The sequence below is a fragment of the Toxotes jaculatrix genome, chromosome 16 (genome assembly GCF_017976425.1).
Source record: "Toxotes jaculatrix isolate fToxJac2 chromosome 16, fToxJac2.pri, whole genome shotgun sequence".
Classification (NCBI taxonomy): domain Eukaryota; kingdom Metazoa; phylum Chordata; class Actinopteri; family Toxotidae; genus Toxotes; species Toxotes jaculatrix.
The window spans coordinates 23195575-23222981 of NC_054409.1; the positions used below are offsets into that span (position 1 = coordinate 23195575).

At 44.1% G+C, this 27407-nt stretch overlaps 2 protein-coding genes and 1 long non-coding RNA gene across 5 annotated transcripts; 1 reads left to right on the forward strand and 2 right to left on the reverse strand.

Annotated features, from left to right (window-relative positions):
- Window positions 1-272: 272 nt before the first annotated feature.
- LOC121195869 (ceramide transfer protein) lies at window positions 273-20180 on the forward strand. Of its 2 annotated transcripts, XM_041059564.1 has the most exons (18): window positions 273-938; window positions 2503-2637; window positions 10371-10487; window positions 10618-10683; window positions 12715-12822; window positions 13035-13173; window positions 14119-14202; window positions 14306-14463; window positions 14723-14815; window positions 14914-15000; window positions 15137-15229; window positions 16675-16770; window positions 16911-17043; window positions 17140-17210; window positions 17316-17444; window positions 17585-17714; window positions 18253-18389; window positions 18503-20180. In XM_041059564.1, exons 1-17 carry the CDS (start codon window positions 828-830, stop codon window positions 18378-18380), a joined length of 1878 nt encoding a protein of 625 aa, XP_040915498.1. In that variant the 5' UTR covers window positions 273-827; the 3' UTR covers window positions 18381-18389; window positions 18503-20180. The 2 variants fall into 2 exon arrangements, with proteins under 2 accessions (XP_040915498.1, XP_040915499.1); XM_041059565.1 differs by lacking the exon at window positions 10618-10683.
- On the reverse strand, window positions 6160-14419 carry LOC121195870. Its single transcript, XR_005895517.1, has 5 exons — window positions 14290-14419; window positions 14061-14171; window positions 13008-13157; window positions 12288-12364; window positions 6160-6221 (listed from the first exon to the last, which is right to left on the reverse strand). It is a non-coding gene; the product is annotated as an uncharacterized LOC121195870 (long non-coding RNA).
- Window positions 19716-27407, reverse strand: LOC121195867 (3-hydroxy-3-methylglutaryl-coenzyme A reductase-like). Of its 2 annotated transcripts, none has more exons than XM_041059563.1 (20): window positions 27269-27407; window positions 26601-26793; window positions 26371-26482; window positions 26155-26242; window positions 25858-25942; window positions 25631-25736; window positions 25067-25173; window positions 24834-24953; window positions 24553-24686; window positions 24164-24441; window positions 23909-24036; window positions 23600-23794; window positions 23315-23473; window positions 23051-23208; window positions 22848-22953; window positions 22548-22718; window positions 22283-22423; window positions 22003-22161; window positions 21459-21613; window positions 19716-21369 (listed from the first exon to the last, which is right to left on the reverse strand). In XM_041059563.1, exons 2-20 carry the CDS (start codon window positions 26760-26762, stop codon window positions 21315-21317), a joined length of 2619 nt encoding a protein of 872 aa, XP_040915497.1. In that variant the 5' UTR covers window positions 26763-26793; window positions 27269-27407; the 3' UTR covers window positions 19716-21314. The 2 variants fall into 2 exon arrangements, with proteins under 2 accessions (XP_040915497.1, XP_040915496.1); XM_041059562.1 differs by having other exon boundaries at window positions 23909-24054; window positions 27269-27406.

The window sequence follows — 27407 nt, forward strand, 5'->3', positions numbered from 1 at the left end:
GCTGAACCTCCAGTAATCTGGATCATCGCACCTGCGACACTTCTGTGCTCCGCCGTCTATTTTCAAATACTCCACGGCCTATTTCCTAGTACTCCTCCGCCGACGTTCTAGTACTCCTCAACCCGTGTTCCGTTTCTCATCGTTCTACGTTCTAGCACTGCCACTTTCAGCTGCCTTGAACTTGGGGGCGGAGCCTCGTTCCAAAAGAGGAGTGGTTCGGTGACGTCACGCGGGCCAGCGCCCCTGCGCAGCGCACAAGTTGGAACACGCGCGCACCCCGCGACAAGAAGCCCCCCAGACGTCAGTTGAACATGGCGTTGAGCCGGAGAGCTGTCACCAGTCCACAGAGGTAAACAACGGCTGCCACGGCCTCACCGCGTTTCTCTGGAAGCACAGCGGCGGATTACCTGGGATTGCTGAAGCCTGCCTGAGCACATTTCAGCCTCTTCCGCCACTTTTGGGACTCGTACGCCGGTCGAAAAAGCAGCGGTAGAGCGGAGTTGACAGCAGACGTTTACCTGGATTATTGGACCACAAAATGTGTGCCAACCGTTTTAGCTAACTAACGTTAATTTACACGGTGGGAGCTGGCTAACGATCCTGCCAAGCCTCGGCTATTTGTGTTGAACTCCTCTTGCACTTAGAGCTATTAGCCAGTCGATAACAACACAACATGATTCCGTGAACTGTTGCTCTCTATTTGCTTGTTAAACACACACACACACAGAGCTGTCCGTTTAAACCTGACCACCTTAGCGTCATATACCAAGTTCATATTGTTTTTTTGCACTCGGCTTGTAAAGCGTTAGCCAAACAGCGCTAAAGAAATGTCAGACAACCAGAGCTGGAACTCCTCCGGTTCCGAGGAAGATTTAGAACCAAGAGAGGAGAGTGGACATCCCGTTGGTATCGGCGAGTTCAGCGGAGTCCTCAGCAAGGTAAGTCACGTTTAGACCGAACTGGATTTCCTCTAAGTTTACCGTGCACGGTCAATGTCAGTGCCGAGAGCTAAAGGCATAACTGTCAGGGAGGTGCCTTTCTACACAGCAGTCTGGAAAGGTTATGACAAATCATGGCATGTCTGTTTGAGGGAAGGGCGACCCGGGATCCTTTACCGTCCGCCAGCATTGCTCACCAGCAATATTAGATCGGTAATCCACAGTGAAGCGAAAGGAAAGCCCCTATTGAAATTGAATAGCCTGGTATATAATGCACAGCTAGCTACATTAGCTCACAGATCCATCAAAATTTGTTTTTGATTCGTTTACCGTGGTATGGGTTGGACTTAATAGTTAATTCCGGGTTTGTTAATTTAATACTAGTACTGTGCAAGTGTCTGCTGATCTCAGTTGGTTCCACAATTCTGTTACTAATACGAATAATTGGGTCAGGTGTTAGTTTTACTTGGGGCACATTCTGCAGATATCGGCGTTTAGCTGTCAAAAAGGATTAAAGGTCTTTGTGCTGATTTTGTGTTTGACTACAGATGAGCTAATTTCAAGGGTTAAATCAGGCTAGCTGCACATTCCTGTGTCGCGTCTACCACGATAAGAGTGTGGATACAGCAGATGGTACTGTTAGTGTTATGGGCCAGTGTCCACTGATTCTGTATAAATTCATTTAACATCATGCAAGGTGCAGGAAAACATTTGTTGGGGTTCTAGAATAAGTAAAAAATGCTTGTTATTCGAGTGCACTGTGTAAATAACAACTCTACAAGCTGCTGATCTGTTCTGTTTTTCTTTGGTAAACATAGTTAAGTCTACTGCTAGACAAAGTCCTGGTAACCTGTTTTGCCATATGCTTCTGCTCACTTGTGCAAGACTTTGTTTTGGTCAAACTGACCCCAGTTTTAATTACTTAAGCAGCTGGCAAGCCAATGTGGTATTAATCTCACTGTACTGTGGTTGTTTCTAAACAGATTGCATGCTGACCTGCTAACCAAGCATATTGTGAGATTAAGCAGATCAGCATCCAGAAAAGCTCACCTGTTCAAACTGATTAAGACCTTTATACGTCATATGTCTTGTGAGGATTAATGAACCCTCACCTTACATAAAGTCCCACATGTGTCCTCTCAGGTTTTCCCAGAGAAATGGAGACCACTCTCCTATTTAACAGTCCTTTTTAATAAAGACATACTTTGACTTACTTTGTTGTTGTCGATTCAGCTGTTTTGTTTTTTTTTGAGTCTGTAGTTGGTGGTTTTGTTGTACTATACTAAATTATATTCTAAGATGTTAAATATTCTTTCTATTTGTAAATTAAGTGAAGAATATGAGGTGTGCACCCTTCAAAATAACACCACCACAAAGTGCAGTCTCTAAACATACAATTTGAACAACATACACAGAACTAAAGTAGTAGTCTCAGTGACAGCTGAACATGTTAAGTAAGATGGTATTTATCTCAAAGATATCCTGTTCCATTACATTGTGGAGGTGTTTGTATTTTTATTGTCCTTTAGTACATAGATATTTAAAAAAAACATTTATTTTTCAGTGGACAAACTATATCCATGGCTGGCAGGACCGTTGGGTGGTGCTGAAAAACAACACACTGAGCTACTACAAGTCTCAGGATGAGACCGAGTATGGCTGTCGAGGTTCCCTCTGCCTCAGTAAAGCCGTTATTACCGTAAGTAACACTGAGGTTCTTTCCTAGAAGTGGCACTCTTTTCTTCGAATGACATTTGTGCAATATGGGTCTTTTCAAAATGTCTCACAAGAATGAACATCGTTGTTTGTGTAAGAGTTCTACATTTGCTAAGAGAGAGGGGAAACAACACTCTTGCTGTTCAAGACACCAAGACAGTACAACATATTGTGGCACACATCCACTGCTGTTCAAGACCCAAGTGTACACTCTGTAAAGTGTAGCCACAAATTACTTTTGTGTGTCACCTCACCTGCAGCTTCAGCTGATTCTCTGAGTGTTGTTCTAGTTTGACCTTCCATTCAGAAAACCCTGGCTAAAAGGGAAGCAACACAACGAGTACACAAAAGTAGAGAATTTACTACATTTATCAAATCAAAGATGGGGGTTAACAAAAGAAAAATGTTGCTGCGCATGCTGCTGATGAACACCAGTGGGTTAAGGTCAGTGTAAACCAACAGTGAGGCACCTGAAACACAAACATCAAAATGCTTCAAGGCCAGAATGAGTGCTAAGGCTTCCTTCTCAATCGTGGAATAACACCTTTGGTGGACATCAAACTTCTTGAAGAAGTAACACAAAGGATGTTCCACCCCATCAGCACCATCCTGCAACAGAACAGCTTCTGCTCTCACATCACTAGCATCCATAGCTAACCTGAAGGGCTTGTTAAAATCTGGAGCTGAGAGAACAGGTGCATTGGTCAAAAGTGCTTTGAGATTTTTAAAATGATCTTGGCACTTCATGTCCATCTCCAGGACCCGGTTAACTAACCGCTGGAAAGTTGCAGGTACATTACGCATGCCAAATGCCATTGTTCCCAACAAAGCTTGCTTAACAACTGCGATACAAAAAAAAAAAAAAAAAAAAAGTGAATGAGCAAAACTAATAAACAGGGCACAAAACAACCGCTGCTGCTCAATTAACTAAACACACAACACACTGGGTCCAAAGGCAAGCTATTACCCAGCAGGCTATTAAAGCCACACCCAAAAGACAGGATAGCCTCGAAAACAAAAAAGGAAAAATAACAAAATAGTGAAGCGTTGGAAGGACTAATGTCCAGCTGGGACACTCACCCTCTCTAACCAGGGAGCTCAGAAATTTATGCCCAAAGTAATACTTGAATTTATCAAAATATAGCATGTCAAACAATCATACTCACCAAACAAAGGGAAATCCAAAAACAAGGAGGGACCCACAAAGCTGTAACACTCCACCAAGTAACAAAACAAACACGCATGAACCAAGAAAAATCAGGAAAATTGGACGAGCCATTATGTTGCAAAAACTGGCTCAAAGGGAAGCAACACAACGAGTACACAAAGGTGCAGAGAATTTACTACATTTATTAAATCAAAGATAGAAAGAAAAAAGAAAAATGTGGAGTGAGCAGCAGCCCTGCTGCCAGGTCATCTGCAGCAGGAAGTGTGGGAGAGAGTGGAGAGGTGTGGCAGGTTTTTATAGGCCGCCCACACCTGCAGATAATCACAGGTGCATCCTGGGAGTCTACCTGAAAAAAAAAAAAAAAAGACACACCAGCCACAAGTACATGGCCTGTAACAGTGATCAGAAAGGAGAAGAAGGCTGGTAGAAGAACTGTTCGTCATCTCTGTGTGTTCTGGCCAGAAAGGTTGTTTCTTGCATGGCGATTACACCACTGTTTAAGATTCACAGAATTTCACCTTTGGCAACAGTTTTTTCCCCACATTGCATGTTTTGCACAAGTCGCAAGCAATGACAAAATAATTTGCTCCTTTATAGAAAATGAATTCATAATGCATTTGGTTTTGCTTGCGTGTGGAAACAGTTCCACGTGTGCGACTGGCATTTCGTCAAACTGTTCCACAAATAAAAAACTTAGAAGAATTTTAAGCAGGGAACAAAACTGATGCATGGTTTTTTTTCTGTAGTTTACATTTTATTGACACAAAGCCATGGTTTTCTAACCATGTAATATAATGTTAAAATCAACATGAGTAGATCAGGTTCACCACCTGAGGAGCCCATGAAGAGAAATCTAAAGAGCAACATAAGTCTTTTCTGTTTCTGCTTCCACAGACATTCTATCCACCCCCTCTCCTTCTCCATTAGGCCCTCACATAGTTTTGAGAATTTTGGCATGTCATATATAAGATGTGATACAGATGTTGGGCATCCACCATATGTTTCTCTTAAATTCATGAAGGAAAGACTCAGCTCTTTCCTGAATCCATGTGTAGGCCTCAGGCTTGACACACCCTGGAATCTCTCAATCTTTAACTGCAGGTGATGACCTATTTTTACAAAGAACTCCTGATTATGTCCCAAGTTGCGCTTGAGGGTAACTGGCCTGTCAAGTGACTGTTCTAGTTCCAAAACAGCATGCCATGTGGTAACACTCGACTGGAAACCTCATCATGTGACTAGTGATTCTGTATCACTGTATAGGACAAACCGAGAAATGGTGGCAGCAGTAGCATGCATTACAGTGAAGTAGATGTTCCCATGTTTACCGAACCTTTAATAATATCCTGTCTCAAAGAGTCAAGAGAGCTGTCACACTTTGCTAAGCACAGATAAAATAAATCCAAATGTGTCAACAGTGTTTAATGCTGGATGTTCACACTGTTTCACCTTTCATCACGTTTCAATGGGGACCCAGGTCAGTCATTCACCGAGGCTCAGTCTGTGTCTCTCTCCAAACAGTAACAAGGGAAATGAATAAGTTAGTGTTCCCAGTCAGCATGAGGCAGGCTTTGCTATTAGCTGTATTTGTTCAGCTTCATCCATTCCCAGCCTATGTAAATATTAACCTCCGTGTGGTGCTCTACTGTAGTCATTTCTCATTCCAATGGAAACACGCCTCAGAGGGTGTAAATGATGAAGGGTTATGGCTGGTGATCGTCATCAGCTGACAGTTATTGCCTTTTTTCAGAAATATTTTCTCTTCACCAGTATTTCTCTCTTTGATTTCTCCATGTGGTTGTTTCCCCTCAAAGCTCTGACATTAACTAGATGGGATTAGATTTCTAAGACCAACCTCATCACACTATATGCATACACATGCATGGATAAACAGTATATATGTAGTTCAGAGGGTTGCCTGTTGTCTAAGTTTCACTATGAGTCATTCATAGATTTCAGTTTGGACACTGGAGTTGAGAGACTTGTGTGGACCTGTAAGACAACGTTTGATTTCTTCATTATAGAAGAGCATGTGCTCAGAACGATTTCTCAGAAATGAAATGTAGCTGTATATCATACACACAGCTCAGTGCTGGTGGCCCACTCTTCTCTCCTTTGTTATGTTTCTTGCATTTGGTCTTGTGCCCTGAAACTTCAGCAGATCAGAAACAGCATTTATTTGACACAGTCTCAAATAAAACTGGGCAATGTGGGCTTTGCAAAGGCAGTATTCATGCAGAGCTGCTGGATTAAATGACATTATTCACTGCTCATCTCATTGTGTCCACGACCTGTCTGTAGAGTAGTATAGGTAGATCATACGTACCTTTTTATGTGCTCACAGCCACCTTCATTACGAAGAAACTTGATGACACTTTACTGGATTGGATGTTGCATATCTGTGAGTTAAAATGTACACAGAGAATTAATGTCACAGATAAATAACATTAGCATTAGTACCAGGCAGATTTGTACAGTAGATTACCAATTAAGTAAACACAAGTTATCCAGCAAGTCAGTACTGTCATCGATGGGAATTAAGCAGAAACTTTAACCAGCTCAGTTTAAAATACAGTTGTAGCATCAGCTAATGTTAGCCATTTATTTCACTATGTTCTCTCGAGGCCTGCTAGTTGCCCGCGTAACACTGATATGCATCTTGTTCCCGTTTCACACCTGATAAGGTCAAAATGGTGTAAAGTCTTTGTTACTGTTGTCACCTTAGTCAAATGGCCGCTTAAGTATCAGTAACAATTTCGTAGACACATTAGTGGAAGCAAACAGGGACAACCATCAAAATGTGTGCCACTTCTAAAGCAGCATGGCACGGACTATGTTTGCCATGATACTCTGAGATATGGTTGCATGTGATTGTAAGTCTGTCTGTTGGTGCAAATGTGGGTTTGCAACTGTTAAGTGGTGCTAACCACCACTGCCATTTATAGATCCATGGTCAGTTAATAAGAGCACACTGGCCTACTTGTAGTTCCTTCTCTCACTGGAATTGGTCTGGATCTGTAGCAGTTTGGGGCTGGATTATTCTCAGGTCTGAAGGCGCTGAATGTGACGATGTGGCTTCTTCCTCATCGTATCACACTTGAGGTTTTCTGTGATGTGACGAGAAAGGGTCACACAAAGGTCAAACAGACTGCTGGGAGTGATGTCAGGCTTTGTGGATATTGTAAAGTGTCTTCAGCCAGGAAATGAGACTTTTCCTCGTAGAATGGGACTTCCTCTGCACTGGAGGTCACGTGGAGGGTCAAGAAACACACTCCCCAGTCTGTAGATACGTGTGTGTGTTTCAGTGACAGAATGTTTTTCTTACTGTCACCCTCGCTGATTTATCCTTCCCTTTCCCTGTCTTTCACTCTGACCACTTTGTGAGTCAGTGTTTCCTCCACTAGTGCAACGGGGATCCTGTTTTAGTGTCTGCAGAAAGATGTTCCTGGCATCACGCCATAGCAGTAATGTTGCAAGAATAGGACGTTGTATTTGACTGAATCTCCTCTCCAGAGAGTAGAATTATGATGTTTAAATTTGCACAAATGAGTAATGAATTTCATTTAGGTTTTGGTGCAGCTTTGTAAGGTTTCTCAGTGTTTGCGTTGGTTTCAGTCCCTCTGTTGTTTTTTGTTTTTTTGGTTTTTTTTTTAGCTACTGAAAATCTCAAGCTTTTTTAAAGGGAGCTCCCATCCATTCACGTCTGGAGATTGTGACTGCAGACACGTACACCAGCTCTAAAGGGACTGGAAGGGAGAGGACAGAGCGGGAGTCTTTTTGAAGCTGAGTAGGAAGTTTATGTTTGGAGTGAATAGAGACAGAGTGAAGCTGTTTAGTCTCATCATTTTGATTTTGGCATTCATCGTTAATATTTTCAGTGGTACATGATTTCATAGAATATTGTTTTTCCCCTTCCTGTCCAGTTCTCCTCCCTAACACGCTCCTTACAGTTGAAAACTGTCTGAAACAAGCAAGACACACAAATATCAGTCCCTAGAATAAAAGACTGGCACTGATGACGTGGGTGTGGGATATAATTAGGGTTGAGCTGCTGCTGGGCCCCACTAGAATGGAGGCCATTTGACAGACATCAGAAATAGTTGCTGGCAGAGGCTCCACGACGGCAAAAATAGGCAAGGATGACAATACAATCACCTGAATTAACAAAAACTGCTGTGTTTTCTGTCTGCTCTGATACTCGTGTCCTACATATAATTTGTGTCATCCCTACTGGTTCCTGTGGTCAGCGTGTACGCTTTACCGCAGATATTTTTATGAATTTATTGTGTAGCAGCAGTGTGGGAAACAGCTCTCAGTGCATGAAAATAACTTTGATTTTTTTTTCTTCATTAGATTTTGTCCTTTTAACCCACTGAGATAATCTAAATCTTTATTTGTTGTGGGATATTAAAGGTGCTTTTCTACAGTTAGATCTAAAATATCCATCCATCTCTTTGTACCTGCTTGTCCTGTGCATGGTCACAGGAAGCTGAAAGGTATTAAAGCAGACAGACAAACTAAATACTCCATACAGCTTTTTTTGTCTGCTTGCCTGTCACATAGGACCCAGGCCGAGATAATTTTCAGCCCGTCATGTTGTCTTGTAAAGAGTGAGGCTGCTAAGATGACCTTCCCTTGATAGATTATTGTTTACTGTAGCCTTGGATCCCTGTAAACTTCAGGCTTTCATTCCTCAGTATACCCATGACCCCAAAGTCCAGGGGTGATCAAGAGCAACTCATTTTCTGACTTTCCCAGCAACCAAATGGTACAACAACAACATCCCAGCTATCTATATATAATTTCACATGGATTGCTGCAGACTTGCTGCTGAAGTTAATCCATTGCTCTTTTTTCTTTCTCATAACTGATGGTATTTGCATCACACTTGTTCCCTTCCTTGCTCGTGCTTCTTCTTTCTGTCTCTCTCAGTCACACTCATGTTGTGCATTACTGACACTGAGCATCTGGCCTTGGCCTCAGCACCGTCCAGGTGTCAGACAACGTCCTGCTATGAAACCTCTTTAAAGACACCATAGAGGGCCATTCATTACTCTGCCAACTCACCAAAGTAATAATGTGTTCAGTAATGGTTTGGGCTCGGACTGTCTCTGGGCACACACATTCACTGGCTGATATTAGATTGCAAGCTTGCAATTGTTAACGATCATATGTGCCCGCTTTATTATAGCTTGTCACAGTGAATATAATATTTTAATTAGTGTTAATCTTGTATAGACTGAACTGAATTGGTAGGAAGGATTAATCAATAAAGAATAATTATAATACTTAAACTCATAAAACATCATTGATTAACCAGCCCAGATAATCGATACGTGGCTTAATTAAACAAAGACTACAGTTGTTTACCTCAATCACAAATTCTTCCTCAGTGAATCGAGTGGCTGTGGTGGTTCTTGCAACATTGCAGATTCTTGGCCCTTCATGGTAAATGATTGCACTTACTGTGCATTACAGATACACTGACATCCCAGATGTGTTTACTGTATTGTGACCAGTACTGGAATATAAAATGTGAATTTTTTTTTGTTTGTTTTCAGTTTGACTACAGTCTCTGCTCATTCAGACAGTTCCAGTTCTAGGTTCCTCTCAACCCGTGTCCTCGACTGCACCCAGACCCTGTCTCATAATATACCATCCTGTTCTTTCACTGACTTTGAGTGTGATTTAGCTTTTGGACTCACTGTAGAGGTGTCCTTCCAGAAGACCTTTTGCATTTGGTAAATTCTACACAGGTAGATGCCATTGCTCACTTCCACTCCCTTTACCTCAGCCCCCTTCCAGCACACAGGCTCACACAGGCTCACACACACACACACACACACACACAGTCCTTGGTTTCTGGCCATGCAGGCACAGCAGTTTTACAGCACTGACAGTACACTGGAGGGCTATTAGGACTATGCTCTATCCTGCAAGTTGCCTTAAAAGGCCAGTTATCTGCCACTTCTCCTCCTATGGGACAGTGTCTGAAAATGGAGGTTGCTGTGCCTCTGGTACTCGTCTTTGTCTTCTATCCCTTTGAGACAGACCTACAATGAAGACATTTTATTCACATCACTGTGACTGCGGTGGATTGCCATGTTTCCAGTTGTTAAAGCCAAAGCAAGAACAGACTGCCGCCCACCATGAAACGCACAGGAGCTGGATTAGCAGTTTGCTTTTTCACTCTCATTTTAACAGCTATTTACATGCATGGCCACCTCTCACACATGTCCCTCCCTGCACTTCCTGAGCAGGAAAGAGATGGGCTTTTCCTCTTGCTCAAAAAAGAACATGACAGCAAAGTGAGAAATGTATGACAGCGTTACCATAGTTATCAAACCAGCGGGGTTTCCATAACAAGGCTCATTTCACAGAATCCTGCAACATCTGATCCTCGCTTGGCTTCTGTCAGAAGTCGAGAGGATTTGATAATAATGACTGATACTGAAAGGACCAACAGTACATTCTTACTGCGCCCTGATCAACCTAACCTTTCATTCTATATCCTCTTCCTGTGTGTATGTCTCCGTGTGTGTTTTTAGCCTCATGAGTTTGACGAGTGTCGGCTGGACATAAGTGTAAACGACAGTGTGTGGTACCTGAGGGCACAACACCCAGAGCACAGACACCAGTGGATCGACTCCATCGAGCTGCACAGGGTAAGTCATGCACGCTATTACCACAGCAGACACCGAACTGCTGGCATCAAAAGAAAACAAATCCTTGTCACATTTGCAGCAAATAAGTATCATCATTATATGCATGTGTGTGTGTGTGTGTTTCTATTAGAGTATCAGAGAGGGGAGGAGAGAGAGGGGAGGAGTCCAGGGAACAATAATCATCCCTCCACCACTGGTGCGTTTGTTGGCAAGTCTGTAGGATTTTAGGACTTACTGAGTACTTCAGCTGCCTTTAGCATAGCGCACTGTAGTGGCAACTGTGTGTGTGTTTATGTTAGCATGTATGCTATATGGACAGCTTAATCTTAGATGGTTCACTACTGGTGCATGAGTCTTGGAAAGGCTTTTAACACGGGGCCAAGCTTTGCTTTGCTAACCCTGAAAAGGGTCACACGACTTCCTGAAAAAGCACAGCCAAAAGACAACCCTGTTTAAATTATTTTTCTGGGAACAACCCTGAAAAGTTGAGGCTAACCTGTCCTGAAGGAGAGTCAGCAGATGTTCTGCATCATCACTGAAACAGTCCTGTGTAACCTTGAGTTTATTAGCCATCCTAGCCAGAGATGAAAGATAAAACGGATTTCCAGGTGCATAATATCAAGAAAATGTTTTATATACTGACTTGTATGTTTGAAAGCCGTAGTCTAAGGCTGGCGTAATCCCATGTGGAGTTGCACGTTTGTCTGATACAGATGAGGAGAAAGCAGCCACACCTTCATTCTGTCCACCAAAACACAAGCTGCTTGCTCGTGGTCCTTAGTCGGGAAATCCCCACCCCATCCTCCCCCCTGCTCGCTCACTCATGCCAGCACCAGGGAGCCTCCATGACTCACAGAGCCGGAGTGGACTCAGCCTCGTGCACATACAATCACACTCAGCCATCATCCCACCCACAATGAGTCACCACTGAAAACTCTTCTTCCTAGAAGGTCCTGCTTCCTTTTCTAACCCACATTACTCACAGCACTCCGCAGCTCAGCGTCTCCGAGGAAACACAACACACAACAGCTAACACTCTGGTCTTATAGTTAGAGAAAAGTGAAACATCTAAAACAACTCTTGTTTCTTGGATACGGTTTCAATAAATAGTGCTTGTTGTTGAAAACGTTACGTATGCAGTCACAGCCATATGACATTTATTCTGGTGATTTGCGGTCACCGTTTATTGCAAACTGATCATGTTTTTTTTTTTCTTTTATCACTAAAAAAAACAACTTGTAGAAATCTGTTTCCGCTCAGGGCAGCTTTTTATCAGGCTTAATGTCCTCCATTGTTAAAAGTCAGTAGTGTGTGTGCAGTGAGGCTTTAATCAGCACACATGCTTGCACAGTTGCACAGTCTTGCTCTGCTGCATGCAGCTTAAGAGCATGCGTGCGGGTATTATACTCAAGAGCCGAGACTGTTGACAGGAGACACAGCAGCTGATAAATGTTACTTTTACTGTTGTTTTATTTTGTATTTTCTGATTTTTTTTTTTATCAAATACTATTCCTGTGACAAAATGTCTGCCTGCTTGGATGTTGTTGTTTTTTTCCTGTCATCAAACAGATTAAGCGACCCAGTTTGATAGCACTATCTGTGCCGATTAAGTCAGTGGGGTAGCAGCATGTTGGCTAAAAGGCAAACACCAGTGACTGAAATCCATGTGAACACAGGCAGTGTTACTTCTGGTCGTTGACCGACAGTTACCCCGAGCTCTTACAAATGCCAGTCACGTGTGTTTACCTGCCATGCCCTCTTGTGGCTGAAACTGGAAGTGTATCTTAAAGGGACACATACCTCTTGTTTCTCTTCTCTGCCAGTAGCCGCCAACCTTCCGCCTCTGCTGTCACCGACCATCTATTCTGAGGTCCAAGCTGTTAAGTAAGAGGAAAGGGGAACCAGTCAGCTTTACAGGAAGTCAGCTGATGTTTCAGTTGCCATGGTCACTTTAATCTGTGTCATGTTGTGCTGCATTACAACATTATTATGATTATTATTATGAAGGCTTTCTTGAAAGCTGTTTTTTTTTTTTTTTTTGTGTCACTGGGTTTGCTTAATAAGTCACTGTTGAATTGTGGCTGTTTTTTTGAATCACAGTCTCTTTTTCTCACATACAGTCTTTTGTTTTGATTAAATCTTTGTCTAAAGTGAATAATAATAATAATGTTCTTAAGTAATTACGACTGCTTTGTGACAACATGGCTCACTTGTTTTTTTTCTGCAGGCTGATTCTGGATATGGCTCAGAGTCCAGTCTGCGGAGACATGGCTCCATGCTGTCTCTCACATCAGCCACCAGCGGCTACTCTGCCACCTCCACATCCTCCTTCAAGGTGAGTTTTCTGGTTAATGTTTACTCTGCCTGGAGAAGTCGCGGGTTTCAGTTTTGTATTTGCACACATGAGGGGTGTTTGGATATTTGCAGACACACAAACACACACACACACGTGGTGAATTTTGTCAGCATGTGCGCACTGAAAAGGCAGCGGACCAATGGAAATATAAACACAAGCCTAACCTCTCTGTTGCCTTATTGTTTCTTCAGAAGGGCCACAGCCTGCGAGAGAAGCTGGCGGAGATGGAGACCTTCAGAGACATTTTGTGCAGGCAGGTGGACACGCTTCAGAAATACTTTGACAGCTGTTCAGATGCCGTGTCCAAGGATGAGCTGCAGAGAGACAAAAGTAAGAACCACAGACACCTGCACTCCTATTAACCAGTTACTCTGTTACTCAGTTTGGTGTTTTTAGTGGTGAATTTTGGAGAACTGAAGATTATTTGATCATAAAAATAGAACTTTCCAGTAGCATCTAAGTTTATAGTAAATCTGAAACTGTTAGTTAATTAATCCATTAGTTGAACATTCACTGGTTCCTGTTTCTCAGATGTTAGCATCTGATGCGTTGCCATGTGTCGTAGTAAACTGAATAACTTTTTATCTTGTGAAACAGTTTGAGAAATGATTATGAGCATTTTTCACTACTTTGTGGAATTTAGTCTATAATAAAAATAACTGTTGGTTGAAGCCTATTTACCTTACCTATTCAGAAATGAGAACTGATTATAAAAATATGCATAACTTGTCTCTTGTGAGAGAATCTTTAGTTTGTGTGTTTCATACAAAGACTGTGAAAATATTTGTAGTTTATAAGAAACATGTACTGAATGTTGTAAGGAATGTGTTAGTGTGTGCGTTGTGACTCAGAGAGCAGTTATTCTACAAGCCCCCTCACTCTCAGCCCGTCTTGGCCGGCTGAACATTCGCTCATGGCGGCCTGAACTGGGCGTCTGTGGATGACCACAGTGAATGAAGCCCTGCTTTTGTTCTCCTCACCTCCCTCTCTCCGCTCCTCACCCTCTGTCTTCCTCTCTCACCCTCTCTCTGTTCTGGAGATGAAACCAGACCATTGTCATGTTGTCCAGCACAGCGCAGTTCTGCCAGTCTGATGGTGTACTGTGTGCACTGTATGGTGTGGCTTGAGTTGTGAATGGGCCACAAGGCTCTACCCTGTCCTGGAACCCTGGATGACTTTCAGAGTCCCTCGAGAAAAGGCGTGTGTGCAGCGGCTACCTGTTTGGTGTTTCCGTGTTTCTTCTTCCTCTGAATCTTTACTTTTTTCCTTTTTCAGTTGTGGAGGACGATGAAGATGACTTCCCCAACACCCGGACTGACGGAGAGTTTCTGCACAACAACAATGGCAGCAAAGAAAAGTGTGAGTTAAAGCCTTGTTTCATGTCTTAAGTATTTCAATCAAAGCTGGAGATGTGATCCTTGTTAAAACAAGTAGCATCTGACGTACCTAACCCTTTGTGCAGTGTTCCAGTCCTTGAGTCCCAAGGGAATCAATGGCATAGACTTTAAGGGTGAAGCCATCACATTCAAGGCCACCACAGCTGGGATCCTCGCCACTCTGTCCCACTGTATCGACCTCATGGTGAAGAGAGAAGACAGCTGGCAAAAGAGACTGGATAAGGTGTGTAACATTAGAATCGCTGCAGTGTCCAGATGGCCAGGTTTCATCTGTTATTTGAACAGTTATCTGTAATGAGAGACTTGTATTCTATACATTGATTGCTTTAAAAAGATGAGTAGGATTGTGTAACATTTTGTCTACAGTGGAACAGAAACTGAAAATGCAGTTTACTCTATTGTTCCAACCTCCTTTCCACAGATGTGGCTGTAAATTGATTTTGGATTTGTGTGTGTGTGTCTGTGTGTGTGTGTGTGTGTAGGAGATGGAGAAGAGGCGAAGAATAGAGGAGAGCTACAAGTCAGCCCTGAACGAACTGAAGAAGAAGTCTCACTTTGGAGGTCCAGATTATGAGGTGGAGTCATTTTAAAATTCTTCCACACAACAACACAGTGTGGATTTTGGGTTGCGTAAGAACCCATGAAGTAAGATTCCCTTGCACTTTATTTTCAGGAGGGTCCAAACAGCCTCATTAATGAGGATGAGTTTTTCGATGCAGTTGAAGCTGCTCTTGACAGACAAGACAAAATCGAGGAGCAGGTGAGCATAAGATCACATAGCATTTACTGACAGACTGTGAACTGCTGAGGTGAGGTTAAAGGGTGAAACGCATTGTGACATAAAATGATTTTTGGTGTCCGGTGCGATAAAACGACCTGTCTTTGTTTGTTTCCAGTCTCAGACCGAGAAGACGAGGATACAGAGATCCAGCCCCGTTCCCCTCGTAGACGTCTATTCCAGCACCGGCTCTCATAGATTCTCAGACAAGGTTGTTCGATCCTTCACTCCCTAAAACCACACCAGCTGCTTTCACCATTCCACCTGCTTCACCTACATTTCCTCCTATTTCTCATGCTTCTTATTTCACTCGTTTCAGCTTTTCACATCACTTCTGTGTAACTCTCTCTGTTCCTCTCCTTCATTTTGCTTTGTCCATCACCCCTGCAGCCTCGTAGTCAGTCCTCCCCCGCTCTGATTGTCAGAGCCCCTCCTCATGACATCCACAGATTCAGCGCAGAGGTAACTCAGTGCCGAGGCTCAGCCAGTCACGCTTCCTCTGTGTTTCACCTGTAGACTAAACACCGTGTCTGCATGAACCTCCAGTAACTGAGAGCTCATTCAAGACTGCACCGCCCTCACCGCGCGTACATTTACGAGGCTTGACAGCCAGATAACGTCTTTTTACTTTTCTTGCTTTTCCTTAAGTCGCAAACACACACCCTCATTCACAAAAAAACTAAAATACAACAGAAAAAACGACACAAATCAGCATCTACACAATAACCTGAACAGTACGCTACGCAAAATATAATGGGGCTAGCAAACAAACGCCTAAATAACACGCGTTAGCTCGTTCGTATGGTAGCAGCTAACACAGAATGCTAACAACACAACACAATAAACATAAACCACTTAGAAAGCTACTAACACACACACAATACTTACAGACTGTTGTGTTCCCAGGCTGAAGCGCGTGCGAACACATGAACCAACTTTGTGAGCACGTTTCTACGTTACTGAAGTAACTTAACTGCTAACGTAGCAGAGAAGAGCGCAGCGGCCATGATGCGAGTTAGGATATTCACGGAAAGAGCGCTCACTCTGTCGCCGTTTCAAAAAACCAAGAAAAGTACAGAACATTCACTCGGATACAATTTCAATGAACTAAAGAAAAATACATATTTTACATTTTTATACTTTTTTAAAACACTTTTAACTTGTGAAAAAAAATATAAAATGTATTCTTAACCTTTAAAGACAGCAAAAACACCGTCTAACTCACTGTGTACAGCGTGAAGCATGAGCTCTATTATATCTGTGCTAACGTTTATTCATGTTTATGGACAATGCGTTAACCGGCCTGTTGTAGGTAGTGTTTGTTGAATCAAGGCTTTGTGTAAAAGTCACATTTTAGTCTTTCTGAATCAGAAATGTCAGCGTATATTACTCACAGAGACATGACACTACTGAATAAAGGACTTTCCTGTTAGTGCTACAGGTCAAGCAGCTTGTCAGAGATGTCTTTGGGTGATGGAGGATATTTTTAATTCAGAAACATAGTTCAAACTGTGCAGCTTATCAGGCGCCGTGTCCTTTGCTGTCTGTCTCTGGTTCTCTGTGCACATTCTGCCATGCTGCTGTCTGAGGACCTTTCCAAGCTGTCTTATATAATCGATAACACCTCCTCTTTGTGTCCCTGGCCTTGTGTTTTAGGTGGAGGAGATGGTGCAGAATCACATGACCTACTCCCTACAGGACGTTGGTGGAGATGCCAACTGGCAGCTGGTTGTAGAGGAGGGAGAAATGAAGGTATGATTAGGATATTCAGAATGGTAAATTTTTAACACTTTCCCTGATTTGTGCGGTAAATTCTGACATTACTTTAATAAAAAGTCTTATAGAAAATGTTTTGGTAAATTGTTTTTCTTCATTTTGACTTGTGTGTGCAGGTGTACAGGAGAGAGGTGGAAGAAAACGGGATTGTTTTGGACCCACTGAAGGCCACTCATTCAGTAAAGGGGGTGACCGGTCACGAGGTCTGCCATTACTTTTGGGACACTGCCTATCGCAACGACTGGGAGAGTAGGTCTTTAAACACTAAAGCAGTGCCAGTTCAGAGACAGTTTTAACTGTTAAGATTCCATTTTTAAAAAAATCTTTGTGCTCTGCTTCCTTTAGCCACCATTGAAAGCTTTAATGTTGTGGAGACATTGTCAGAAAACGCTGCAATTGTCTATCAAACACACAAGGTAAGAGCTTCAGCATCACGGACAACATCCCAGAGCTCGGTCAGCTTGTTATAATCAGCTTTTGTAAATGATCTGTTGAATCTGAAATGAAATAATCTGTTCCAGCGGGTGTGGCCTGCATCTCAGAGGGACGTGCTGTACCTGTCCGCCATGAGAAAGATCTTAGCTAACAACGAGAATGACCCAGACACCTGGCTGGTCTGCAATTTCTCTGTGGACCACGACGATGCACAGGTGAGCCATCAGGTCCAGTCAGATCCATTTTCAGGTGTTTTCAGACACCAAGCAGGAAAGTTATCAAGGCTGCAGCTTTCACAGTGTTTTACCTGTGATACTGAAGCTTCTCTTAATTCTGTGTCCGTCACCTTCCACAGCCGACCAACAGGTGTGTCCGTGCCAAAATCAACATCGCCATGATCTGTCAGACCCTGGTCAGTCCACCAGAGGGAGATAAAGAGATCAGCAGAGACAACATCCTGTGCAAAATCACCTACGTGGCCAATGGTGAGTGTGGATCATATGATCAGTGTGTCAGCAGGTCAACTGTCTTAAAACCACTTTATTTAGTTTCTTCCAAAACATTTTTAATAATCAGGTTTTTAATCAGGAATTATTGTTTTATAAAGCTGGGAAATACTGAAGAGCTGTGATTTAACCATAATAATTAAAATGTGTGGACACCACCCTGTGTCCTTTAAGTATTTGTGTCGGTGGTCCACCCCCCCCCCCTACCCCCCGGCTGTAAACCCAGGGGAAACCCTGTTCTGTGTTCTGAGAACAGCAAATGTGCTGAAACGCGTAGGAGTATTTTTATATCATGTACCAGCCCATATTTGTCACAGGCTTTTTATTTTTAACCATCCAGTCTGAGTGTCGGGAATGGATGTTATGCCGTCACCCCGCCCACAGCTGGGGGCATATTTTACCCTCAGTAAATTGATCATTTGTGACACTGACCTGAACAAAAGTGCAGATTAGCTCAGTGAAAACGGTATCCTGTGTGTGTGTGTGTGTGTGTGTGTGTGTGTGTGTGTGTGTGTAGTAAACCCGGGAGGCTGGGCTCCTGCCTCCGTGCTCAGGGCCGTGGCTAAGAGAGAGTACCCCAAGTTCCTCAAGCGCTTCACCGCCTACGTCCAGGAGAAAACTGCTGGCAGCCCCATCTTATTCTAAAGCTCACAGGTAACACGTGACAGGAGTTTACTGATCTGACGTAATGTTTTCATGTCTCACCTGTGAGTATTTATTCAGTACACAAGCCTCCGTGACAATAAGAAGGTTTTCCCTCTTTCCAGTACTCCCAGTGAAGCTCTGAGGACCCGCTGTCTTCAGCTGCTCTGCTGCTGTGACCAGACCAGTTCCTCACACGGATTTTTTCTTCCCAGCTCTTGAATAAAAGTTAGTTCCTGCAGGGGAGGAAGGGTAATAATGGCGCCCTCTGGTGGCTGCGTTCAGACCTCGCAGTGGTATCATAATTAAACAGAATCATTTCAAGATCCGTTACTTGTTGTTTTCCCCTTCGTTGTGTTTGAATTGCTGTAACAGTAAATTGCTGTTACTCAGCAGGACAGTATTCATCTCCTGATGAAGCAGCTGGCAGTGGGCCTGTTACCTTCCCTCCCTGAAATTCTTGCAGTAGCTCCAAATAACACAGACGACGCCATCTTTCATGCTCTTGTAGAGGACTGACCTGTAAGAGTAGCTGTTGTGTCAGGTTGTGTTTCTTTTCTGACAAATATATAAATATTTAAATGTGCATATGTTCCATAAGAAGTTTGTAAAAACAAACAAAGATCTCTGCTAATAGACTGAAATATTTAGTTATTCATTTCCCAGCTTTCTTTTTCTAAGCTGCTAACTTTTGCAAGTGAGACAACATGATTGATTGATAGATCGATTGATTTGAGCTGATCATCGTATTTGTATTAAGTCCAGAGGGCCGTCATCAACCATGACCCCTATGAAATAAGACTTGACCTTTTTGACTTTGTCTCTCTCATGAAAACGCCTCGTGTTGGTGCTGATGGAGGGACAAGTCGAGGAGTTTTTCATGTATTTAATGTACAAAACAGAGTTAATGTACATTATTTGCTTGGCTATATGTTTGTGTCATTGTTGATATGTTGTAATGTCATAGCACAGCCTGTATTTTCAACGTTAAACGAATTGTAAATAGTGTCACTAACATTTTCACTGAATGTCTGCAGAGCAGCTTTGTGACTGAGTCGAGCCCAGATGCCTTAGTGTCACAGGAAGATGTAGCTTCAGCTGAGGAAGAGGTGCATGTGCTGCACCCACAAAATCACTAGTGAAGTGCCTCATGGCCATTTTCCCCATATTATTATTATTATTTTTTTTTTTCAATTCGGAGTCGATTTCAAACCTGTCCCACGACACATGTACTGAGGGCTAGCAGGTTATTTTTGTAAGTTCACATTAGTACATTTTTAGGACTTTGGATCTTTTTTTTTCTTTTTTTTTTTTTAAGATTAAGTTTTTGAATCAAACAAAATTCAGTTGAACTTTTTATCACCTTAATAATTTTCCAGACTTTTCAAACTGAATGACCAGTACCTCTGCCTGAGTACTATTTCAGCTTGTGGACATCACTAAATTTTCTCTCTGTGGTCATACCGTTGACGATAGATGCGCAGCCGCGTTATCAGTCTTAGCCCTTTAAGCCTTTTGATTTTAGAGCTTGTAGCTGAAAGATGTGGGTGAGAGGCAAAGTGAAGCCGGATGATGCTCAGCCTTTCAGCTCAGTGGAGACGCCAGGCGGAAGCTCTTTCACCTAAAAGCAGACATTTCTAATACAAGTTTAGTTTTTAGCAGGTTGTTAAAACTGAATGTAATTAGAAATACAGTTTTGTAAATTTGTTCATACTAATGTTGTGGGATCAACTTACAAATGTACTGTGACAACGTGGCACTTGTGCCATTTTAAAAGTGAAATAAATAAGTTTATCCTCCGGTTTTCCGTGTTTGGAGCCATTTATTCATGTCACAGAAAGACGAAGGACACATGAGAATGACGGAACGTAGTGTTATTTATTTTTTTAAATAAAACATAATACAATCTTTTTGACACGAATAGCTTTTAATTGAATATTCTAACTAGAACATGCTAAGGCTCAGCTGTATGTAAGGCCACCTCTGAGCATCACTGTTGTCCCAAAATGACGATACAAGAACCTGCGGGACCTGTGGTCAGTGACGCTTTAAACCCATCCTTTCACTTCCTCCATGCCATTCAATCAAGAGTGTCGCACATAAAAGAGTACCATAAAAGTTTATTACATGAATTCATATGGCTTTGGTTCTCCTGTCGGCCTTAACACAGAAAGTAACCTGCGAGCTGTCTGAGCGGTCGATCACGGTCTGAACAAACCATGCTGTGACACAAACCTCAGGTCCAACAGCCACAGTCTTTCTACAGTATACACAGTATACAGCAGCACCTCAGCTCAGGAAGGGTTGTGCAAGTGATTTCCTACAACACTGATAAAGTTACAACATACATTCAGGCAGGAAGTTGGCGTTTTAAGCTTCAGCGGATGGCACTTGTTGCAGTGACAGCGCCGTCTCAAGTTTTTCACAAGCATGAAGATGAATTCTTCGGCAACAGAACATCTCACCTCATGCACTTTACACCGAAATTAATGCAGAAGCTGCGTCTTTCCGTGTGCGACGGAAAAAGCTCTTGGCTTTTAAGAGGCACAGGACACCTGTTCGAGCACGGAGGATCCGGTCCAATCATGATTCCCAGTTCAGCTCAGCGCCGACAGCAGCGAAGGCTTTTTCAAACACTACTGCAACGTTAAGATGCAGACACATGGCACAAATTAGTAACCGCAGCATAACGACTCAGCCCAGAGCGTCTTTTTGCAATCAGTCGGGCGACACACAAAGCAAGCGCACATCAGCTGTGCTGTTCAGCATGTGCAGGCTATTAGCCTGTTAGTCTTTAACATCTGGAATTCCACAACCCAACAACAGCTCTCCCTTCAGAACCACGTCATTAGGAGACCCCTTCAGTCCTCACAGCGAAGTTTGGTGCCGGTTAGTTCGCCCTGGCTGACTCTGAAGATGGACCTTCAACGTTTAATGTCACGCGGCTGCCTCTGACTTTGTCGCAGGCGTTTTGGACAAATTTGTTTTAGATCTAAAAGATCAGAAACAGAACAAACTCAGCGCCCGCGGGGAAAACTACGATGTTTACAGACCACAGAGAACATGAGTAAAATGTCTTACCGGTTGTGAGTCATGTGGCTCTTGACGAGGTGTCCGGCAGCGAGAGCAGCCATCAGGGAGAGCTCTCCTGCCAGGACGGTGGCACAGACTACACGGGCCAGCTGACGGGCGTTCTCACCAGGCCGGTCCGGACTCGTACCTTGGACACCAAGCATCTAAAGACAGACAGAAACCGATGCAGTTATTTACTGTGAAGGTTTTACATTAGAAAATCACTGGAAAACCAGGGACACTTCTCCCGTGTGTTCCTGTCTGTACGGGTTTGCTGAAATGATGTGTCATGATCTGCACATCCCATCAGACTCTATTCAAATCCAATCAATTCCTTATTTATCAGCTGCCTGAGAAACCCCTCCCCTCTCTTCTAGCTCTTTATTCGCTGCAAATCAGTGACACAAAAAAAAATGTTGATTAAATAAACGGGATTCCTCTGATGTCTCCTCGGTTCATTGACAAAGCGAAGGACGAATGAGGACACACAAACAGTCTCCAAAATTTGGAGACTTGAAAAGCAAAATGTAAAAAAAAGGATGGATGAGATCACCTGCAGACAGGCCTGCTGTGGCGGCAGGTTGGTGCCTCCTCCCACGGTACCCAGCTCTATGGAGGGCATGGTGCAGCTGATGTACAGGTCTTCTCCATCTGGACCAGCAGGCTCCATCTGAGTGATGCAGCTGGAGCTCTCCACTGTCTGAGCAGGATCCTGGAAGCACAGCACGGACGTGTCGCTCAGTAAGTCAGGTCATATACGTCTGGTATGTTGAGACTGCGATGCGTTTAAAATTCAGTCGTTTCAGAATCCAGTGATCTGAGCGACGGATTACCTGTCCGCAGGCGATGTATATCGCTGCCACGATGTTGGCAGCGTGAGCATTAAAGCCCCCTATGCTGCCGGCCATGGCTGAGCCCACCAAGTTCTTGTTGACGTTCAGCTCCACCAGAGCGGCTGTACTGCTCTTCAGCACCTACACACACATTAAAATGCTTCGTCAGAAAGAAGTGTGTTATTTTAAAAGCAAAAGACAGAAGCAAACTATCAGACTTTTCATGGTTTCCGCCGGTGAGGAGTTCGGTTTTGGGAGCGTTTACCTCTCTGACCACCTTAGCAGGGACGGTGGCCTCACACACAGCAGACTTGCCCCGGCCCAGGATCCAGTTTATGGCGGCAGACTTTTTGTCGGTGCAATAGTTGCCACTGACCGACAGCACCTCCACATCTGGATACTGCTGCTGCAGTCTGTGCAGAGCCTGCTCAGTCCCCTGGGAGAACGCAGCACACACACACAGACACACACACAGTTCAGTACTTGCAGTAATGGAGATACAAGAAAGCGCTGTGTGAGAGACAGACACTGCACTGACAGCTGAGTGCTACAGACTCACTCATACCTTGGAGAGCATGTTCATGCCCATGGCGTCTCCTGTCTGAGACTGGAAGCGAATGTACAGGTTCCTCCCAGCGACGCTGACCAACAGCTTCTCCAGACGAGCAAACCTAGCAAGAGTAAATATTCCCGTGTGATCCGTATGTTCTACAGTAACAGAACATATGTGTGATTTTGTAATCAGCTGCTCACAGCCTTTCCTCTGACCTGCTGGTCTGGTCGAAGGCCTCTTTGATCAGGCTGAAACCCTCCGAGGTCTCGAGCCAGACTTTGACCTCTGCAGCCCGGCAGGCCGAGGGCAGTCTCACCACGGGGCCCCTGGTCATGCTGTCAGCTAGGATCCTGCTGTGGCAGCCCCCGCTCAGCTGGACAGGAAGGACGACAGAGTCAGCACAGCACCCACCCTCCCAACAACCACCCGCAGACACACAAACAGGGAACCACAGCTCGAGCTAAAATTTCTTCACTTACAGAAAGCGCCCTGCATCCTCTGTTAGTGCTGGCGACCAGACAGCCCTCTGTGGTCGCCAGAGGAACGTAAAACTGCTTCTCGTCCAACAGAAGAGGCCCCGCCACTCCTACTGGCACCGGCATATACCCGATGACGTTCTCACAGCAAGTACCCATCACCTACAAGGAACAGGGACATAAATATCGGCTGAATAAAACTCATGAACAAAGAAACCTTTTATTCGTCCAAAACCATTGGAGGAAATAAATCTGCTCGCATTTTACTAATAATCCTGTTGCCAATACCTTAGAATAATCATAGTCTTTGTAAGGGAGACAAGCCAAGGCAGAGGAAACAGGCAGTTTGGGTGATAACATCTCCCTCCTGATGGACACGCCCCTCTCTGGAGTCTCAAGAGCCGATTCCAGTTTGTAGTTCAGGATGTGACGTGAGGTTACCAGGTTCATCACCTCTGCATCGCTGAGGAACCGGGCACCTCTCTGGAAGGCATCAAGGACAGACCAGTGATTTATTAAACCCTCAGACACATACAGAACCTCAGGTGTCCTGTGCTTTGTGCCAATAGAGGATTTCCATCTGCACCGGCAGCTTACCTGAGGGTCTGAGAGGATGGCCATACATTCCTCCAGCGTACGGGGCTCTGAATTCGAGCCGCTCAGAGGAACAGAAGGTGTCGGAGCAGGAGATTCCCCAACACAGGGGCCGCTTTCCACTGAGACTGCTGGAGCCTCTGACACTTCTGTTGTAGGAGAATCAGGACAGACACACAGCTCATGTTCAGCAACAAAGCATTCACATCAGAGAGGACAGACATTATTAAAGATAGCAGGGTCAAGTGTAAGCCTCACCCCGCTCTCTGATCGCTGTGTGAGCCTCAGGGGAGACTTTAGCCTCTGAGACAGCCAGGGAGGTAGGGCTGGTTGCCGGGATACCATTCGTGAGTTTCTGGGATGGGAGGTCCCTCCTGCAGCAGTCCCCCGCCACCCTGGGCTTCTGAGTTGGAGGGGAGCTGATAATGGGACTCATGAGGGAAAGAGAAGACTCCGTCTCTGTTTGCTCAAAGAAGACGTACTTCACAGCCAGGAGCAGGGCAAGGCCGAGGGTTATCACCTGTTCCATGTCCATACTGGCAGCAGGTGACGAGAGAAGAAGTCGTGCATCAGCGAATTACAGCACAGGAGCCAATAAGTCACATGTAGTTTGAGAACGAACAATCCTCTTCCTTTAATGGTTTTACCTGGTGAGCTTCAGAGGCCACATGGAACCACCAGACTCCAGTCTCTTAGCTATGGGCCCCTCCGCCGTTCGATTATGACCTGGATTCTCAGCTGCTAGTCTGGTATGGGCATGAACCAAAGCTAGACCCAGAGACTGAAGGATATCATGAAATACTCCCGTTAGATTGTTTGTCTTATTTCAAAAAAGCCAAAATGCATAAATCAGTCTACAGAGTGAACTAATCAACTTAGAGCCATGCTGATAATATCTGCGGTAACATGGATGGATCCGGTTTCTCACCATGATGATTTTAACCCTCTGGGTCACAGGATTGGGCTTGTTGTCCTCTTCTTCAGCCAGCACACGGGCAAAGTGGCTCAGCTGCCAGATTGGACGACCCTCGCGACTTTCCCTGGACAGCTGTACACGAAAAACAAACAAAAGCACGCACAGAGATCAGCTGTCGGTTAAGTTCCTTTAAATTCCTGTCACACTCAACTTTAACTCTCCTAAAAGCCACCAATCATTCTTACCTCCAGGACCAGGGAGACACAAGCAGGGAAGAAGGTCATGAAGACAAAATAATTGGCCAGGACAGACATACAGCCAAAACAGCACATGATCTCTAACTGAGGCACACCTGGAAAACAACAGAGAACAGCAAAGAATTACATTACCACCCAGTTTACAGTCATCACAGACTGTGTTATATACTTATTATATATTATGTATGATATTATAGATGGTAAAGTGTGATTGAAAGTAGATAACGGGATGAAGGTACAGAGTTTAAATGTTTTTTGTAACTCATTCCAGTCACTAGGGGCAGAAAAATGGAATGAGGAACGACCGAAGGAAGTGCAGACTTTTGGAGTGATAAAGGTGATGAAGTTACTCGAGCGTAGGTTGCGGGTGTTGTTGGAGATGTTGATTACTGATTGAAGATAAGACAAAACCATCATCGGCAAAGCCGATGATGGTTTTGTAGATGAACTGATACCAATGCAACAATCAGATTGCAGAATGATAGATGATGATAGATATACAGAATATACCTGTCACTGTTACGGAGGTGAAGAAATACTGGTCTTCCTTACCTGACATAGTGCCAATCCCAATGACCAGACACTCAACCAGAGCATCCAGGGTGAAGGTGGGGCCCAGGATGGCCATGCCCTGGGAAATATTCTCCCTCACCTCCTCCTATACTCAAGACACGGGGCCATAAAAGTAGTCAGTGACACCCCATCGACATTTACCTCATAAATAAACAGATATTCAGTTACAGTCCCCACATGTGTAAGTACAGGGTGTGTAATATTACCTGAGAGTTCGAGCTGAGGGCAAATTTGGCCAGTGCACAGGCTTTGGACAGGTCGATGAGCAGGAGGAAGAACGGCAGAGCTTCACTGGAGGAAAAACAGTCAAATGATCACAAAATGGCAGTATGTTATTCTTCTGACGCCCTGTTATGTCAGACTACAAACAGTCAGAATACAGACAGTGATTCATGTTTCCTTTAAGAAGCACTAGTCACTTGTACCCTCAAATATAAACACCCCAACAGAAACTGTGGCTATTGTTCGTAAAATATGACTTTGTCAGAGCATATGAAACTTACTTAAGGCCTGTCAGCTCTTTCCCAAAGAAGTGGATGACCACTGTACTGAAAACAAAGCTGGAAAACACGGTAAATAATCCTGCAATACCTGTGAGATGACGAAGAAAAACAGAACATTCAGTGTGGTATTTTCACAGCAACGCTGAATGACACGAATCAGTTCCATTACAGCTCAATGCTACAAACATGCTGCAACTTCTACAACATCATACTGACCCAGTATATATTTGGATCCCAGTTGTCTGAGATTCTTGAACTGGAAATAGATGTAAACGATGGCCATGCAGCGAGTGACCGTCAGGATGATTATGTCACTGCTGTGGACTTTCTGCAAGAAAACAGGCCCCGGCAGGTTTTCTGGTTAGCCTGCAGACACAGCTTGTGCAATATTTTTTTTTGACGTGATTCTAAATGGGATGAGCTGCCACACCCACACCAAGACTCACCTCCTCGACTTTGGGGCACTCGTTCCAGGTGCACACCTGACTGCTAGATGCCAGGCTGTTCATGGACACGAGGCAGACAGTGAGAGCGAGGGTGCCCACTATTACCTCCCATGGGTGGGAGGCCACCAGCAGGCCATGGAGCCTGAACAGATGTGCCAACATGGTCTCAGGATGCAGAAGGTCAAAGCCTCACCTGTGTGACAGACATATATAATAACTTCATCTCAACGTTTCCAGTCAACGAGACGAAATACAACCAAGTTAATATGAAAGAGTGTGAGGCGGGTGATGCTGGCAGAAGCTGTAGCTGCGGTATTTTAATGACAAACCAAAACCCACGGATATGTTTGGCTAACATCATAACATAGCTTCTTCCTGTTGGCTAACCGCCGCGACAGACACATTTTTAGATCACAATTTGCCAACTCGTTCAGGTGTTCCCCTTCGGCACCCATAAAGACAGGTAATATCCACGTTTAAAAACAATAAGTCAGGCTCGTAGCTCGTGGCTGTTTGCTGACATTCACCGTTAGCGCTGGTTAGCATTAGCTACATTAGCTGTCACACCCGGAATAACCGACACAGCCCGTCGCCAGGTCGATTCGCCTCCCAGCGTCACAGCACTTTGTAGTCGCCGTCCAACACACGAACCGTTTAAGTTCACGTACCTCCAAATGTAAGTTTGGCCGTCGTCAGAGACTCCCTTCCATGATATTTATACCGCAAACCGCTTAGCTAGCTGGCTACTACACCCTGATGTAACTAAACCAACATGGCGCTACGGAAACCCTGACGTCAGCACTGCGT

Bases quoted from the DNA above. Each gene is read 5' to 3' on its own strand.
- LOC121195869 (XM_041059564.1), top strand. From the start codon at position 828: ATGTCAGACAACCAGAGCTGGAACTCCTCCGGTTCCGAGGAAGATTTA. The intron at 2,638-10,370 runs GTAAGTAACACT...GTGTGTTTTTAG, and splicing joins TCAGTAAAGCCGTTATTACC to CCTCATGAGTTTGACGAGTG. The intron at 15,230-16,674 runs GTTGTTCGATCC...CTTGTGTTTTAG, and splicing joins CTCATAGATTCTCAGACAAG to GTGGAGGAGATGGTGCAGAA.
- LOC121195867 (XM_041059562.1), bottom strand. From the start codon at position 26,762: ATGTTGGCACATCTGTTCAGGCTCCATGGCCTGCTGGTGGCCTCCCAC. The intron at 24,055-24,163 runs GTGAGGCTTACA...CTCCTACAACAG, and splicing joins CACAGCGATCAGAGAGCGGG to AAGTGTCAGAGGCTCCAGCA. The intron at 23,474-23,599 runs GTATTGGCAACA...TGTTCCTTGTAG, and splicing joins AAGACTATGATTATTCTAAG to GTGATGGGTACTTGCTGTGA.